We start from the raw sequence: 19,207 nt of genomic DNA, 5'->3' as shown, positions 1-19,207 counted from the left end.
GCTGTATGTTTCCAAACCAGAAACTGTAGTTGAACCAGGAGGTACATCGTCTGCTGAAGGCTAGATCAAGTCTGGCGACGCAGGTCTATACCAAAACGCCAGGTATGATTTATGGAGGGCTATTTCAAAGGTGAAGAGACAATTTCGACAAGGTTGGAGGCGACATCGAATGTATGACAACTTTGGCAAGGTTTGCAAGAGATTACTTCCTACAAAGTGAAACCCAAATGCATGAATGGCAGTGATGCTTCACTACCAGATGAACTCAATGCTTCCTTTGCCCACTTTGAAACGGAGAACACAACTATAGCTGTGAAGATCCCTGCTGCACCTGATGACCCTGTGATCTCTGTCTCAGAGGCCGATGTTAGGCTGTCTTTAAGGAGAGTGAACCCTCGCAAGGCAGAAAGTCCGATGGAGTACCTGGTAAGGCTCTGAAAACCTGTGCCAACCAACTGGCGGGAGCGTTCAAGGATATTTTCAACCTGTCATTGCTACAGGCGGAAGTTCCCACTTTCTTCAAAAAGGCAGCAATTATACCAGTGCCTAAGAAGAATAATGAGAGCTGCCTTAATGACTATCGCCCGGTAGCACTCACATCGACAGTGATGAAATGCTTTGAGCGGTTGGTTATGACTAGACTGAACTCCTGCCTTAGCAAGGACCTGGACCCATTGCAATTTGCCTATTGCCACAATAGGTCAACAGCAGACACAATCTCAATGGCTCTCCACACGGCTTTAGACCACCTGGACAACACAAACACCTATGTTAGGATGCTGTTAATCAACTATAGCTCAGCATTTAACACCATTCCCACAATCCTGATTGAGAAGTTACAGAACCTGGGCCTCTGTACCTCCCTCTGCAATTGGATCCTTGACTTTCTAATGGGAAGACCAAAATCTGTGTGGATTGGTGATAACATATCCTCCTCGCTGACAATCAACACTGGCGCACCTCAGGGGTGTGTGCTTAGCCCACTGCTCTACTCTGTCTATATCCATGACTGTGTGGCTAAGCATAGCTCAAATACCATCTATAAATTTGCTGATGATACAACCATAATTGGTAGAATTTCATATGGAGACGAGAGGGTGTACAGAAGTGAGATATGCCAACTAGTGGAGTGGTGTCACAGCAACAGTCTTGCACTCAATGTCAGTAAAATGAAAGAGCTGATTGTGGACATCAGGAAGGTTAAGATGAAGAAACACATGCCAATCCACATAGAGAGATCAGAAATGGAAAGAGTGAGCAGTTTCAAGTTCCTGGGTGCAAAATCTCTGAGGACCTAACCTGGTCCCAACATATCAGTGCAGTTATAAAGAAGGCTATACTTCATTATACTTCATACGTCAACAAATACACTCAAAAACTTCTCGAGATATACTGTGGAGAGCCTTCTGACAGGCTGCATCACTGTCTGGTGGGGGGGGGGGGGGAGGGGGATGGCTAATGTACAGGACCAAAAGAAGCTGCAGAAGGTTATAAATTTAGTCAGCTCCATCTTGGGTACTAGCTTACAGTGTACCCAGGACATCTTCAAGGAGCGGTGGCTCAGAAAGGCAGCATACGTTATTAAGGACCTCCAGCACCCAGGACATGTCCTTTTCTCACTGTTACCATCAGACAGGAGGTACAGAAACCTGAAGGCACACACTCAGTGATTCAGGAACAGCTTCTTCCCCTCTGCCATCCGATTCCTAAATGGACATTGAACCTATGAACACTATCTCACTTGTTAAATATATATAATTTCTGTTTTTTGCATAATTTTTTAATCTATTCAATATATGTATATTGTAATTGATTTACTTATTTATCTCGTATTATTTCTTTCCTTCTTCTATATTATGTATTGTATTGAACTGCTGCTGCTAAATAAACACATTTCAGGACACATGCTGGTGATGTGATAATAAACCTGATTCTGATTCTGAATAGCCTCTCTTGAAAGGACACCCCTTTCATTCCAGTAGTTAGCTTGGTATATCTCCTTTGAATTGCCTCCAATGTTCCAAGGACCCTACCCTTCCCCCCCCCTCCCCGCCCCCACCAACACCTTGAACTCTCCATGGGAAACATTCTGTCCTCTGGAGCAAAAACTGAAAGCACAGTCTTATGGTTTGAGGAAAAGGATATGGAACCATAAAAGGGATATGGACATGGATACAAAGATAGGTGGAGGGCCAGGCAGTGTTGAGGAAGAAGGGAGTCTGCAGAAGGGGCTTGGACAGCATGGGCAAAGAAGTGGCAGATGGAATGCAGTACAGGGAAGTTTATGCTCATGCACTTTGGTGGAAGTAATAAAGGTGTAGACTATTTCCTAAACGGGTAGCAAACACAGAAATTGGAGGTGCAAAGAGACTTGGGAGTCAATAGACAATAGGTGCAGGAGTAGGCCATTTGGCCCTTTGAGCCAGCACTACCATTCACAATCAGTACCCCATTCCTGCCTTCTCCCCTTATCCCTTGACTCCACTCTCTTTAAGAGCTCTATCTTGAAAGCATCCAGAGAATTGGCCTCCACTGCCTTCTGAGGCAGAGCATTCCACAGATCCACAATTCTCTGGGTGAAAAAGTTTTTCCTCAACTCCATTTTAAATGGCCTACCCCTTCTTCTTAATCTGTGGCCTCTGGTTCTGGACTCCCCCAACATCGGGAACATGTTTCCTGCCTCTAGCGTGTCCAATCACTTAATAATCTTATATGTTTCAATCAAATCCCCTCTCATCCTTCTAAATTCCGGTGTATACAAACCCAGTCGTTCCAATCTTTCAACATATGACAGTCCGGCCATTCCGGGAATTAACCTCATGAACCTACGCTGAACTCCCTCAATAGCAAGAATGTCCTTCCTCAAATTTGGAGACCAAAACTGCACACAATACTCCAGGTGTGGTCTCACCAGGGCCCCGTACAACTGCAGAAGGACCTCTTAGCTCCTATTCTCAACTCCCCTTGTTATGAGCGCCAACATGCCATTAGCTTTCTTAAGTCCTAGTGGAGGATTCCCTAAAGGTTAACTTGCAGGTTGGTAGTAAGGAAGGCAAATGCAATGTGAGCATTCACATTGAGAGGAGTAGAATATAAAAGCATAGATGTAATGCAGAGGCTTTATATCACATTAGGCAGTGTGTATTTGGAGTATTGTGAGCAGCCTTGGGTCTCTTATCAAAGAAAGAATGTGTTGGCATTGGAGTGGGTCCACAGGAGGCTCATGAAAATGATCCTGGGACTGAAAGGGTTAATGCATGAGAAGCATTTGATGGCTATGGGCCTGTACTCACTAGAGTTTAGAAGAATCGGGGGGGGGGGGTATCTTATTGAAACCTATCGAATATTGAAAGGGTTAGGAAAAATCCAAGTAAATGACTAGATAGAGTAGACATAGAGAGGATGTTTCCAATAATGGGAGAGTCTAGGAAAAGAGGCCACAGATTCAGGATTCAAGGTCGTCCCTTTAGAACAGAGATGAAGAGGAATTTCTTTAGCCAAGGGTGGTGAATCTGTAGAATTCATTGCCACAGATGTTTGTGGAGGCTAAGTATTTGAGTTTACTTCAAGCAAAGCTTGATACGTTCTTGTTTAGTAAGGGCATCACAGGTATGGGGAGAAGCAGGAGACTGGTATTGAGAAAGATAATAATTCAGCTATGATGGATGCAAGAGCAGACTCGATGGGCCGAAAGGCCTAATTATGCTCCTATGTCTTATGATGTCAAAGTAAGAGCAAAACCATGAATACAAACTGCTCTAAAATAAAGTGAGCTGCGAATCACATGCAGCAAATTATAAACGGAGCACAATGGGGTTATGTTCGAACGAGTGGAGACCGAGCAAGATACCGACCTCGTTCATAGGAGGGAGAGGCGGGGTAGAGAAGCCGATAAGGCGTGGTCTAGACCCGATATATGTAAATAGGCCTGAAGCAAGAGAAAAAATCTGTCACAAGCTGACAAGGCTGAGGGCAGGGCAGGAGGATGATTTTTCGGCCGATTGCTTTGCGATGAATGATGTATATTTAGCCGAGACCTCTGTTGTTAACTTAATGGCCAGAGACTTCTTTCCCACACACATAATGTGAGTGGATCCAGCGGGCTCGTTAATAGCTTGATGCGGTGGAGACTTAACTGTTCCACGGTCTGACAAGAAGTGAGCAAAGCGGATTCTGGAAGCTGGGGGGAAAGTCGACGGTCACCCGCGGACCTCGGAGGGCTAATGGCTCGGAGGCTGGGACGGGTAGCTCACCTCGCCCACTTACTCTGCTGCTTGGTTCTGGCTTGTTCCACAGATAAAGCGGGCAAAGGTGAGGCGTGTCTCTTACTCTATATGGATGTTGGCAGACAACTGAAGAGCTTGGCTCACAGTGCAGGCATGTTTGAGAGAAAGAAGGAAAGTTGTTTTAAATCCGAGTTGGGGAGTAAAACGAAGAGAAAATAATTCAGCTTTCAGTTTTTGCGTCCTTTCCCTCGTTTCGTTCTGTGCTTGGTATTGATTCGGTAATTGAAGTTTTCCTTTGGGAAAAGAGTGCATTGAAACAATTAGTCACAGGGATTGGGAAAATTGAGGGGGAGGGGTCTGACAATTGTACAAACTTATCCTGTGTAGGGAAAAGAGAGACATAATATTGGGAACATATTCCACAAATAAAGTTGGGAAGCTGTTGTGTGTTTTTGTGATGGACATTTTATAAGTGTAAAGTATCTCCTTCTTTGGGTGTGTATGTTTATTAATATGCTATTATGACTTCACACTGAAGTAGCGGCAGTCTAAAAGAATGTGCAGAATTTAACAATCTGTACAAATTAAGCCAATCGTTTTAATGAAATATGAATTAGCTTGAACATATAGAATTTTGCTGCAAATAATTAGGGGGGGGGAAACAAATTTAATTTTCTTGGGAGGGCCAAGGGGAAGATGGCTTGCGTTGGGAACTCCTGATTTATTACTGATAAATTGTTTTTCACACGACTTCTACATCATCTTAAGAGAAACATTTTTTTTTCAAATACAGTATAGTTTCTTCATACAAATATATATTAGAAATACAATATAATCATAACGCACGACTCCACATTGACTGTGACATCAAACCATTAGATGCTTTTACAGACCACTCATATTTCTTAAGTGTTTGAGAGGCTGCTACACCGGACCCAGCGTCGGTGTCCCGTGGGAGCAGGACCTACTGCTCTACTCAGCTGAGAGAGGGGGAGGGGGAGAGAGGGAGACTTTTTAAACTCCTCACCATGTGGTGAATCAAAATCGGTTTAATATTACCGGCAAATGTTATCAAATTTGTTGCCACAGAGTCTATACTTAGTGCAAAGAGTGGGAAGTTAACACAGAGGTGGTGTTCTTGGGTTCATTGTCAATTCAGAAATCTGATGGCAGAGGGAAAGAAGCTGTACCTGAAACGTTGAGTGAGTGTCTTCAAGCTCCTGTGCCACCTCCTTGATGGTGGCAATGAGAAGAGGACATGGGTGATGGCCTTGATGATGAATGCCACCTTTTTGAAGCTGTCCTGGATGCTGGGGAGGCTAGTGTCCATGATGGAGCTGGGAGAGTTTCCAACTTTCTGCAGCTTTTTCTGCTCCTGTGCAGAGGCCCCTCCATTTGAAATGATGATGCAACCAGTTTGAATGCTCTCCACAGCAGATCTGTAGAAATTTGTGAGTGTCTTTGGTGACATACCAGTTCTCCTCAAACTCCTAATGAAATATAGCCACTGTCGTACCTTCTTTGCAATTGCGTCAATATGTTGGGCCCAGGATAGATCTTCAGAGATGTTGACAGCAAGGAACTTGAAACTGCTCACCCTTTCCACTTCTGATCCCTTGATAGTGATTGCTCTCCTGTAGTGGTGTCATATCAAGTTCGGGTCTATGAATATGGCATGATGTTACATGTCCACGTCAGGAGCATTCAGGAACATGCTTCTTGATAACTTCATATACTTCACATTTTAGGCTTAGAAATTGTACTTAAAGGAGCCATGATGAGTTGTGGCAGTGTATCCTGGGGCAGGATTGTTTGATGAGGGTGATTGTTTCTCCTGGATGGCAATGAGCTTCTAGACTAATTGAGCTTCATCTATCCAATTCAATGAAAAGCATTTGCACCCTTAACTTTTACCTTGAGGTTCTGTGTGGGTCAGTTGGTCTTAGAATACCCAGCTCCTCAATGCGTTGTTGTCTTTAGCATTTACACACTAATAATAGGGCTCAATGATAACCTCACGGTGTTGAAAATGAGATATTGGCCTTTCAATATCATGGGGAAATGGGTTCTGGTCGGCGATGATCATTAATTGACTTTTGTGGGAATCAAATTATACCTGCAATTGATCAGCTGAAGTTGGTCTTCAGTTCTGACTAGTTCTTGTCGCATGCATGCATGCAGTGGTGATATGGCTAAGAGCTGCTGCCTGATAAGTCCCACAACCCAGGTTCACTCCTGACCTGTTTCAGTGTCCCTCATAGAGGGATCAGAAGTGGAGAGAGTGAGCAGTTTCAAGTTCCTGAATATTAAGATCTCTGAGGATCTAACCCGGTCCCAACATATTAATGCAGTTATGAAGAAGGCATGACAGTGGCTATACTTCATTAGGAGTTTGAAGAGATTTGGCATGTCAACAAATATACTCAAAAACTTCTATAGATGTACCATGGAGAGCATTCTGACAGGCTGAATCACTGTCTGGTATTGGGGGGAGGGGCTGCTGCATAGGTCTGAAGGAAGCTGCAGAAGGTTGTAAATCTAGTCATCTCCATTTTGGGCACTAGCCTACAAAGTACTCAGGACATCTTCAGGGAGCGGTGTCTCAGAAAGGCAGTGTCCATTATTAAGGACCTCAGCACCCAGGGAACACCCTTTTCTCACTGTTACCATCAGGTAGGAGATACAGAAGCCTGAAAGCACACACTCAGCGATTCAGGAACAGCTTTCCCCCACCATCTGATTCCTAAATGGATGTTGAACCCTTGGACACTACCTCACTTTTTATTAATATATAGTATTTCTGTTTTTTGCATGATTTTTAATCTATTCAGTATGCATATACTGAAATTGATTAACTTATTATTATTTTACTTTGTTTTTCTTCTGTATTATCATGTATTGCATTGAACTGCTGCTGCTAAGTTAACAAATTTCACATCACATGCCAGTGATAATAAACCTGATTCTGATTACCCTTGTGCATTTTCCCTGGGTGTCGGTTGGTGGGTTAAGTGGCCATCGTAAGCTCTACTTACTCTGTAGGTGAAAGTGAGGTCTTGCTGCTTGTTGGTCAGATCTAGTGATGATGCTTTCTGCCAGATGTTTAGCACTTTTTGCTTAGGGAACAAATACATAGAATCCATAGTGTCCCTGTCTCAGGTGTCTGCAGAATAATCCTCTGTATCCAGAACCTGATGAGCTTGTGGTTAAAGGCATTTACTTTGAAGAATTCTTCCACGAGGCCACACTTGTGCTCTGAGAGCATATCACGCCCAAAGACCAAGTTCTTACCAGCTATTGACAGAAAATGACAGAAAACAGCATTTTGACAGATCCATTTTTTGTTCACCTTCCCAGTCTGCTCCAGCTAATTCTAGTTACACACCTCAGCAACCAGATCCCCCGCAACTTCAGGTAGTCAGACCTGATGGTGAAGGGTAATTAGATCAGTCAGACCAGTTACCAAAGAACATGGTCTCGATCTTACTGTGGTTGACCCTGGCCCTTGATGCCAACTCTAACTCGTCAATGATGCTGATCAAACTGTGGACTGACCATGGATTTGAGCTGAAGACAGTAATATTATACATGCATAATTTGTACTTCTGTGGCTCTACTGCTGAGCAAAGTCACCTCTCTTTTATGTTTGATGGATCTGGCAAAGGAATCAATGCAATCCAGAAACAAGGCGGGAGAGGGAACAATTCATTCCAATCTTGATGGGGAAGTTGTCTGTTTCACATCCATTAATTTGGACTTCATTACAGATAAGTGTAGAGCAATTGGATTAAATTTCTAAAACCCTCTCCAAAACCCATTTTGGAAGCCACATCGATCATGTATGTTCTGCTGAAGGATTCCTCCTCGTCCAAGCTGACCAAGCAAGGATCCACCTCTCTGTCCTGCACGTAGACAATGGTATCCCTGAGTAGCACAGGGTTGTCAGAGATTTTCCTCCCTGCTAGAGCATAGCTTTGGTTTGTATGGAGCACTGGTCCTGGAGTGGACTAACCTGCTTGAGGATGGCCCTGGATAGCATTTTACAGTTCATATTCAACAGAATCAGAATTAGATTTAATGTCACAGACATATGTTGTGAAATCTGTTGTTTAGCGACAGCATGACAGTGCAATACATCAAACAGACTGGTGCTACTGAGTCCAGAGTAGGGAGATCATACGGTTTAACATAAGGAGGGAGGGCTTCAGATGTTTGGATCATTGGGCTCTCTTCCAGGGAGGGCCTGTACAGAAGGGATTGTTTGCACCTGAACTAGAGGAGGAGAGGACTAGTATCCTAGCGGGAATGTTTGCTAGTGCTGCATTGGGGAAGGGGGGGGGTTTAAATTAGAGGTGAAAAGGGATGGGAACTAGAGTTCAAAACAGATAACGGAGTTGTATGGGTTGGAAGGAGCTACTGCTCAGAATCAAAAGAAGCTACAGAAAGTTATAAAATCAGTCATCTCCATCAGAAAGCTGTAAAATCAGTCATCTCATCTTGGGTATTAGCCTTTGTAGTATCCAAGACACCTTCAAGGAGTGGTGCCTCAGAAAGGCAGTGTTTATTATTAAGCGCCTCCATCACTCAGCACCTGCTCTCTTCTCGGTGCCACCATCAGGAAGGAAGTACAGAAGCCCGAAGGCACACACTTCAGTAACTCGGCAACAGCTTCTTCCCCTCTGCCGTGCCATTCCTAAATGGACATTGAACCTATGAACACAACCTCACTTTTATTATTTCTGTTTTTGCACTTTCATTTAACTATTTAATATACATATGCTTACTGTAATTGATTTACTTATTTTCTATATTATGTATTTCATTGTACTGCTGCCGCTAAGTTAACAAATTTCACAACGTATGCCAGTGACTCTGATTCTGAGAAAGCCTATGCTCAGGGTCAGGAATCGAAAGGCTGAGCATGGTGGGATGATGGTCTCAGCTGTATATATTTCAATGCGAGGGGTATTTTAGGAAAGATTGGATGAGCTTAGGGCATGGATCAGCATGAGGAATTAGACATTGTAGGCATTAGTGAGACTTGGTTGCTGTAGAGGCAGGACTGGCAGCTCAATGTTCCAGGGTTCTGTTCTTTTAGACATGATAGAATGGGGGGATTAAAAGGGGAGTGGTGGCATTCCTAACCAGGGAAAATGTCACAGCAGTACTCAGTCAAGACAGACTGGAGAGCTTGTCTAGTGAGGGTCTATGGGTAGAAATGAAGAATAAGAAAGGTATACATGAGTCTATGAATGAGGAAGTCTTGCCACAGAGTCTACAGATGTGGGGAAATGCAGTAGCAAGGTCATGGACCATATATAGATCACAGAGTAGGTGGGGTTTGTTGTTTTGATGCAAATTGGGGTGGATAAATCCACAGGGACTAACAAAGTATTCCCTTGGACTTTGTGGGAGGCTAATGCAGAAATTGGAGAAATTTAAATCTCTAGCAGGTGTCAGAGGATAGGTTTAGGAGGATATCTAATGTTGTTCCATTGTTTAAGAAAGGCTCTAAAAATAAGACAAGATATTATAGGCTGGTGGGGAAAGTTATTGGAAAGTGTTCTAAGGAGCCGGATGTAAGTATGTGGTTAGACATGGACTGATTAGGGATAGTCAACATGGCTTTGTGGATGCTAAGCTGAATCTAAACAATCTTTGAGTTTTTAGAGGAAGTTACCAGGGAAGTGGATGAAAGCAAAGCACTGGATGTTATCTACATGGATTTTGACAAAATCCTGCATGGGACGTTGGTTAAGAAGTTTCAGTTGCTTGGCATTCAAGTTGGGTACATGGATGGGAAGGTATGGAGGTTAAAGATGTGGGTGCAGGTCAATGGGATTAGGCAGATTACGGTTTCAGCACAAACTGGATGGGTTGAGTGGTCTATTTCTGTACAACAGTGTTCTAAGACTCTATGACTATAAATTATAATAAGAAATATATAGGTAGTGCAGAAAACAACAGCAAAAGTAATGAGGTAATGTTCATAGACTCTACAGAAATCTGACGGCAGAGGGGAAAAAGCTATTCCTAAAACATGAGTGCCTTCAGACTCTTGTACCTTCTCTCTGATGGTGGGGAAGCTAGTGCCCGTGGGGAAGCTAGTGCCCATGGTGGAGCTGACTGAGTTTGCAACCTGCAGCTTTTCCGATTATGTGCAGTGGCCCCTACGTAACAGATGTTGGAACAACCAGAGAGAATCTGTAGAAATTTGATAAAATCTTTGGTGACATGCCAATTCTCCTCAAACTCCTAATGAAATAAAGCCACTGATGTGCATTCTTCATACTGTAATTGCATCAATATGTTGGGAGCAGGATAGATCTTCAGAGATATTGACACACAGGAGCACAAAACTGCTCCATCTTTCCACTGCTGATCCCTCAATGATGTGTGTTCCCTTGATTTTCCCCTCCCATAGTCCACAATCAATTTCTTGGTCTTACTGACATTAAGAGCAAGGCTGTCATTGTGACACCACTCAACCAGCTGATCTAACTCACTCATGTATGCCTCCTCATCACCAACTGAAATTCTGCCAACAACAGTGGTGTCATTGACAAATTTACAGATACCATTTAAGCTGTACCTAGCCAGGCAGTCACAGGTATAGAGAGAGTAGGGCAGCAGGCGAGACACACATCATTGAAGTGGACTGGTGTTGATTGCCAATGAAAAGGAAATGTTGTGTCTGATCTTCACTGCCCGTGGTCTCCGGTGAGGAAGTCGAAGATCCAATTGCAGAGGGAGGTACAGAGGCCAGGATTAAAGCTTGTTGATTAGCACTGAGGAGATGCTGAGCTGTGATGACTAAACAGCGGTCTGACCAGGGTATTGCTCTTGTCCAGTTGTTCAAAAGCTAAGGGGAGAGCCAGTGAAATTGCATCCACCATTGACCTATTGTGGCAGTAGGAAAATTGCAAGGGGTCCAGCTCTTTGCTTAGGCAGGAGTTAGCAGTGAAATGGGTTTCCACTTCCTTCCCGCTCCCCCCTTTTGCTTATTGATGAGGGTAATGTTGCCCTTTCTCACAGAGTCTGACATGCACAGTGTTGTACACTTCCAGCAGGTCAGGGTCCGTCCGTTCCAGTGGAGCTGAGTGCAGGCCTGTACTCTCCATAGAGTAATGCAGCACAATGTGCGTTTGCCTTGCTAGCTGGTACTCTGCAACTGCCCCGTTTTCCGCACCCTAGTCCCCAGGCCTGTGAATGTTGCCACACCGCTTGTTCTGTTTACAAGGAGCTTGGTGAGCATAGTGTATGAAATCTGCAATGGCAGATCTTTCTCCCCCTCCCCCTACACCCCAAAAAAACCTTGAACAGCAGCTTGCATGTGGTAATGTATTCAAGCAATTGCCTAAATGGAACTTATTGAAGATTTAATGGACACATTCATAAATCTTCCTGTCCGGAGTCTGCAATGACTGTTGTACGTACAAGTCCGATGAGTAATAATTTACAGTTTTAACAACAAAATGCTTCCGCACTGTTCTTTTTGCTTGTATTTCTGTTCTTTTAAGAGCTATTTTAAACCTGTGCTATTTTCTTTTGCTGGGATGAGCAGCTTCCACAGGTAGAACCAAGTGGTCCTATTTTTACGTTCATTAACATAGAAACTAACCCTGCTCTCCAGAAAATAGAAGCTTATTTTATCCTACCCCTTCCCCCAACACTTAAATCAGAGTTGGTGTGTAATAGCTGCTGAGGTTACTTGCTGAAGTGTTCAATTGAGTCTGCAGAAGGAGCAAAAATAATGACTGAAACAAGAGCTTATACCTACCAGCTAAGATGAAAAAGATTGGGTTCTTTACAAATGACGGATATGTTTGAGGTTTCACCATAATGCAAATATGAATATGATATGCTCCAACAAATTAGACTGAGAAATTGAGGAGAATTTTTTTTTTTACACAAACAATCAAAAGATGGAACATGGTAATTCAAAGACTTGATGTGAATTTCATGAATGAATTTAAAAGAGAGCAAGATAAACATGTGAAGAAGGAAGATATGGAAGTTTCTGCAGCAGTGATCTGGAAGGGAAAAGGAAGAGAGCTCAAGTGCATCTCACAATCTAACTCGTAATGACTGCACCTTATTGTCTAACTCATTGTGGCTGCACCTTATTGTCTAACTCATTGTGGCTGCACCTTATTGTCTAATTCATTGTGGTTGCACCTTATTGTCTAATTCATTGTGGCTGCACCTTGTTGTCTAACTCATTGTGGCTGCACCTTATTGTCTAATTCATTGTGGCTGCACCTTATTGTCTAATTCATTGTGGTTGCACCTTATTGTCTAATTCATTGTGGCTGCACCTTGTTGTCTAATTCATTGTGGCTGCACCTTATTGTCTAATTCATTGTGGCTGCACCTTGTTGTCTAACTCATTGTGGCTGCACCTTGTTGTCTAATTCATAGTGGCTGCACCTTGTTGTCTAACTCATAGTGGCTGCACCTTGTTGTCTAATTCATAGTGGCTGCACCTTGTTGTCTAACTCATTGTGGCTGCACCTTGTTGTCTAATTCATTGTGGCTGCACCTTGTTGTCTAACTCATTGTGGCTGCACCTTGTTGTCTAACTCATTGTGGCTGCACCTTGTTGTCTAATTCATTGTGGCTGCACCTTGTTGTCTACCTGCACTGCACTTTCTCTGTGACTGTAACACTACATTCTGTTTCCGTTTTCCTTGTGCTATGCTTGTGCATGACATGTTCTGTCTGGATGACATGCAAATAAAAGCTTTTCACTGTATCTCGGGGCATGTGACAAGAACATACCAACAACAGTAGACTGGAACAGAGAGACCCAGCCTGATTACTGGTAGTTCCTGCAATTTTGTTGCAAAGGTTAATAAATATACTCCAATTTGTAGTTATTATAAGGCACTTCATTCCTCCTCAGGTGGGATAAAAAGCAAGATTCCTTCTCCAGCATTGCCAGTGGGAGGTTTGTAGGAGCAGGTTAAGAAGTTTTCAAGTTTCCTCTGGACACCACACGTCTCTGATCGCGAACTTTCTACAGGGGCACAAATGAGAGCCTCCTGACTGGCTGCATCACTGCCTGGTATGGGAACTGTACTTCCCTCAATCACAGGACTCTGCAGAGAGTGGTGTGGACAGCCCAGCGCATCTGTCGATGTGAACTTCCCACTATTCAGGCCATTTACAAAGACAGGTGTGTAAAAAGAGCCCAAAGGATCATTGGGACCCCATTCACCCCAACCACAAACTGTTCCAGCTGCTAATATCCTGGAAATGGTACTGCAGCATAAAAGCCAGAAACAACTGACCATCAGACTGATTAATTCACATTGACACAATCGTATTTCTATGTTATATAGACTGTCCTGTTGCACATGCTATTTACTACGAATTACTATACATTGCACATTTAGACAGAGATGTAATGTAAAGATTTTTACTCCTTGTGTATATGAAGGATGTAAGTAATAAAGCCAATTCATTTCAACAGGTGTTCCTGGGGTCAGTGATTCCCTCTGTTGTGCAGGTTATTTTCATTCCATCACATCCTGTTTGTTGTTTGAGGAGAGATTAAACAGATTATGCTTGTGAATTTAAAAAAACTGAGAGGTGAACTTATTAACCATATAACAATTACAGCACGGAAACAGGCCGTCTCGGCCCTTCTAGTCCGTGCTGAATACTTACTCTCACTGACCTGCACTCAGCCCATAACCCTCCATTCCTTTCCTGTCCATATACCTATCCAATTTTACTTTAAATGACAATACCGAACCTGCCTCTACCACTTCTACTGGAAGCTTGTTCCACACAGCTACCATTCTCTGAGTAAAGAAGTTCCCCCCTGTGTTATCCCTAAACTTTTGCCCCTTAACTCTCAACTCATGTCCTCTTGTTTGAATCTCCCCTACTCTCAATGGAAAAAGCCTATCCATGTCAACTCTATCTATCCCCCTCATAATTTTAAATACCTCTATCAAATCCCCCCTCAACCTCTACGCTCCAAAGAATAAAGACCTAACTTGGTCAACCTTTCTCTGTAACTTAGGTACTGAAACCAGGTAACATTCTAGGAAATCTCCTCTGTACTCTCGCTATTTTGTTGACATCTTTCCTATAATTCAGTGACCAGAATTTTACACAATACTCCAAATTTGGCCTTACCAATGCCTTGTACAATTTTAACATTACATCCCAACTCCCATACTCAATGCTCTGATTTATAAAGGCCAACATACCAAAAGCTTTCTTCACCACCCCATCCACATGAGATCCCACCTTCAGGGAACTATGCACCATTATTCCTATATCACTCTGTTCTACTGCATTTTTCAATGCCCTACCATTTACCATGTATGTCCTATTTTGATTATTCCTACCAAAATGTAGCACCTCACACTTATCAGCATTAAACTGCATCTGCCATCTTTCAGCCCACTCTTCTAACTGGCCTAATTCTCTCTGCAAGCTTTGAAAACCTACTTCATTATCCACAACACCACTTATTTTAGTATCATCTGCATACTTACTAATCCAATTTATCACCCCATCATCCAGATCAGGGGTGTCAAACTCATTTTAGGTCATGGGCCGGATTGAGCAAAATGCAGCTTCATGCGGGCCGGATCAGTCAGACGCGTGCAAACGCAACTTTCATTGCCTCCGTTTTTTCAGCCTGCTCTCATGTGTCTCAGTCTCTGCTATAACTACAAAGTGTTTCACTTTACAAATTCCGTTTCTTATGAAGAAGACTGCCAAGCAAGACTGCCGAATAAACACTAAAAACCCTGAAAACCTGGTACCTGAATAAACTCAGCATTAGCCATATCATACGCCATAGGCGCTTCGATTACTGGGGCCAGCTTTAATAGTAATTAGATATAATCTCACGGGCCAAAGATAATTCCACCGCGGGCCGGATTTGGCCCGCGGGCCTTGAGTTTGACATATATGATCCAGATCATTAATGTATATGACAAACAATATTGGACCCAGTACAGATCCCTGAGGCACACCACTAGTCACTGGCCTCCAACCTGACAAACGGTTATCCACCACTACTCTCTGGCATCTCCCATCCAGCCACTGTTGAATCCACTTTACTACTTCAATATTAATACCTAACGATTGAACCTTCCTAACTAACCTTCCGTGCGGAACCTTGTCAAAGGCCTTACTGAAGTCCATATAGAGAACATCCACTGCTTTACCCTCGTCAACTTTCCTAGTAACCTCTTCAAAAAGTTCAATAAGATTTGTCAAACATGACCTTCCATGTACAAATCCATGTTGACTGTTCCTAATCAGACCCTGTCTATCCAGATAATTATATATACCATCTCTAAGAATACTTTCCATTAATTTACCCACCACTGACGTCAAACTTACAGGCCGATAATTGCTAGGTTTGCTCTTAAAACCCTTTTTAAATAATGGAACCACATAAGCAATACACCAATCCTCTGGCACCATCCCTGTTTCTAATGATATTTGAAATATTTCTGTCAGAGCCCCTGCTATTTCCACACCAACTTCTCTCAAGGTCCTAGGGAACATCCTGTCAGGAACTGGAGACTTACCCACTTTTATATTCTTTAAAAGTGCCAGTACTTCCTCTTCGTTAATCATCATAGTTTCCATAACTACCCTACTTGTTTTCCTTACCTTACACAATTCAATATCCTTCTCCTTAGTGAATACAGAAGAAATGAAATTGTTCAAAATCTCCCCAGTCTCTTTTGGCTCCACACATAGCTGTCCACTCTGATTCTCTAAGGGACCAATTATTGAAACTTACAATGTTCTTACAGGACTTGACAGAGTTGATACTTACCCTGACTAGCGTATCTTGAACTGGGGCTACAATTGCAGAATAAAGGCTCAACCATTCAAGACAGATGTTGGGGTGGGTGGAGTTGTTCTCCAACGGGGTCTTTGGAACCATTTACTCAAGGGAGCTGTGGTTTGGCTGCTGAACCTGCCCAAGAAAGGGCAGTAAATAAGCCTAAAGTGTGAAGTAAAACCAGGACCAATTTACAGCTTCATGTATTGTAAGTCTAATGACAGAAATCTGGGCTAAAATGATTAGGAATACTACCTCCTCCTAAAAATAGACATTCGTGGAAAAAAAATAGAAAAATTTAATTGTTTTACACTTGGAGTTGCTACAACTGGGAATGGAATCTTTATTTGGAGCACTAAAGGCTTCAATAGATTTAAAAGTTAATAAGAATGCTTTCAATATATACGTGGGATGATCGGGGTAGTTTATGTTTAATTGTAAAGGAACACATTACACTGTCAAGTGGTAGACGTTGCTCAGTCCTTAGTAGATTGAACTTATTAGAAATGAATGGAACTCATCGTGGTAAGTCATATAATGCAGAACCAGGCTTCTCAGTCTAACTTGTCTGTGCTGAGAAGATGTCCAGCAAACCAACTTCATTTCCTGCATTTGGCCCATATCCCCCGAAATCTCTTCTATCCATATACTTGTCCAAAAGTCCTTTGAATGTTGTTACTGTACTACTTTCACTGGGAGCTCACTCCATGTACCTACCATTTTCCATGTGAAGTTTGGATGTACGTTTTGTATCAGGGGTCTATTATTACTATTCCACAAAAAAAAAATTTAATTCTGTAGGATATTGTTCACTGAATATCATCTCTAAATGCAAAAACCAACAAGAAATTCTTACATTTATGTCATGCCTTCATGATGGTAAACATCCTAAGATGCTTTATAACCAAAGTTAAAATGGAGCAAACATGGCAAACTCCCACAAGCATAATGCCAAGATCCTAGACATTAATTTGGATTAATAAACTCTTCTCAGGCTTCCAGCTGGGTACAGGTATTGATTTTAACTGACATTTTGATGACAAAATCTGCAGTCTTTGTCAGGGATGGTGCCTGAGCATATGTAGTCCAGTGGTATTTATACCCTTGTGGTTTGTTAATTCTGATTGGTTAGTCCTTATCCAATCAGGTTTCCAATACCATAAGAGAACATTGTACTTGCAATAGCCATAGGAATGACTTCTGCACAAAACTATTGTGTCAGTCCAATCGTCTTTTGGGACTGCCTGGTGAAGGAACCTATTGAAGTAAAACTAGAGGAAAACAATTTTAATGAAGACTAAGGTCTCACTCTAAGTAGGAACTGAAATTCCATTGTAAATAAGATGGGACACTGGAAACCTGATATGGATGAGGACTAACCAATCAGGAAGGGACGGACTATAGGGGTATAAATACCACTGGACTACACATGCCCAGGCATTATCCCTGATGATGATGGCAGAGTTTGTCATCAAAATGTCAGTTAAAATCAGTATCTGTACCCAGCTGGAAGCCCGAGAAGAGTTTGTTCGTCATATATGCTGGGAAAGCACTAGATCCTTTTTCATTAATTTGGATTCTCCCAGAAAACAGGCATGTGAATTACAGCATGTTTTTAATCCATACCTATGCGTTCCAATGCAAGCAGTTCACTGACTGTAGGCCATTTAGTAACAGCATTGATTTGTGCAGCCATTGTGAAGTGCATTGGTTAGTGGTTAATATCTCAATTGGGTGGCCAATATTATAATGAACTACAGAATGTAAATCTGGATTGTAATATCTAGAAACAAAGCGTTAGAAAAGCTCAGAAGGTCAGACAGTACTTATGACAATAAACTCGAGACTTGTCAAGAAAGGCTGAATTTTAAACACAATAGATTCCGCAAAAGCTGGAGATCTTGAGCAACACATACCATCTATGCCGGTGGAATTCAGCAAGTCAGGCAGCATCTATGGAGGTGGATAAATAGATGACATTTCAAACTGAGACCTTTCATCAGGACTGGAAAGGAAAGGTTGAACTAAGAAGTTGGAGGAAGGAGAAGGAGTACTTTCATTTGATGGTACAGCAAGGAGTTGGAAAGTTTGGTATCATGATAGCAATCTTTCCTAGAATGCCAGCAAAACAAGAGAACTGGTCAGGAAGGAAGGCAGTGTACATACTCCTCTTTACATCAACAGTGTTGAGATTGAGAAAGTTCCTAGCAGTGAGTCTCATCAGCAGCTTGCTCTGGTCAACCATTTAGATACTATGGCCAAGAAAGCCCACCTATGCCTCTATTTCCTCAAGAGGCTAATGCATGTCCCCATTGACCCTCACCAATTTTTAATGATGCACCACAGGAAGCATTTTATCTGGATGCATAATGACCTGGTATGGCAACCGTTCTGTGCATGACTACAAGAAACTGCAGAGACTTGTGGACATGGCTGTGCACATCATTATCTGTGGAATTCTCTGCCCAATGAAGCAGTGGAACCTACCTCAGTAAATATATTTAAGACAAAGTTGGATAGATTTGTGTATCGTAGGGGAATTAAGGATTATGGGGGAAAAGGCAGGTAGGTGGTCAGATCAGCCTTGACCATATTGAATGGCAGAGCAGGCAGGCTCGACGGGCCAGATGGCCTACTCCTGCTCCTACTTACGTTCTTTTGCAACCAGCCTCCTCGCCATGGACTCTGTCGATACTTCTTGCTGTATCGTTAAAGCAGTCAACATAGTCAAAAACCCACCTACCCTGGACATTCTGTCTTCCTTTCTCCCATCAGCCCAGTGGTACAAAAGCCTGAAAGCCTATACCACCAGGCTCGAGGGTAGTTTCCACCCCGTGGTTATAAGACTATTGAATGGTTCCCTACTGCGATAGATGGGCCCTCATTATTATCTTACACCTCATTGTTTATGTCTGCAGCACCTTGTCTGTAGCTGTGACTTCATTCTGCATTCTGTTATACCTCAATATGCTATGTAACGATTTGATCTGTATGAATAGTATGCTAGATTGTATCTCGGTACATGTGACAATAATAAAGCAATTTTGGTTCTATTCCAGTTCTAATTCCATTTGCAGTATGTTGCTTAACTTGCTCTATGACTAGAGTTGTGGCTGTTACAGTTGAGAGATTTCACTGAGAATGCTCTTACAGA

At 42.5% G+C, this 19,207-nt stretch overlaps 1 protein-coding gene across 1 annotated transcript in view; it reads left to right on the top strand.

The window, feature by feature from the left end:
• The first annotated feature begins 3,958 nt into the window (after positions 1 to 3,958).
• The window catches only part of adam19b (ADAM metallopeptidase domain 19b), a 194,753-nt gene continuing 179,504 nt past the window's right edge, over positions 3,959 to 19,207 (top strand). The window contains exon 1 of the mRNA XM_073067881.1: positions 3,959 to 4,311. Coding sequence (XP_072923982.1) covers positions 4,224 to 4,311 — 88 coding nt within the window. The 5' untranslated portion in view covers positions 3,959 to 4,223. The remainder of the gene's footprint in view (positions 4,312 to 19,207) is intronic.

The sequence above is a fragment of the Hemitrygon akajei genome, chromosome 15 (assembly GCF_048418815.1).
Source record: "Hemitrygon akajei chromosome 15, sHemAka1.3, whole genome shotgun sequence".
Taxonomy (NCBI): domain Eukaryota; kingdom Metazoa; phylum Chordata; class Chondrichthyes; order Myliobatiformes; family Dasyatidae; genus Hemitrygon; species Hemitrygon akajei.
Note: the sequence above shows the minus strand (reverse complement) of the source record. Positions and strands in the feature narration are given on the sequence as shown.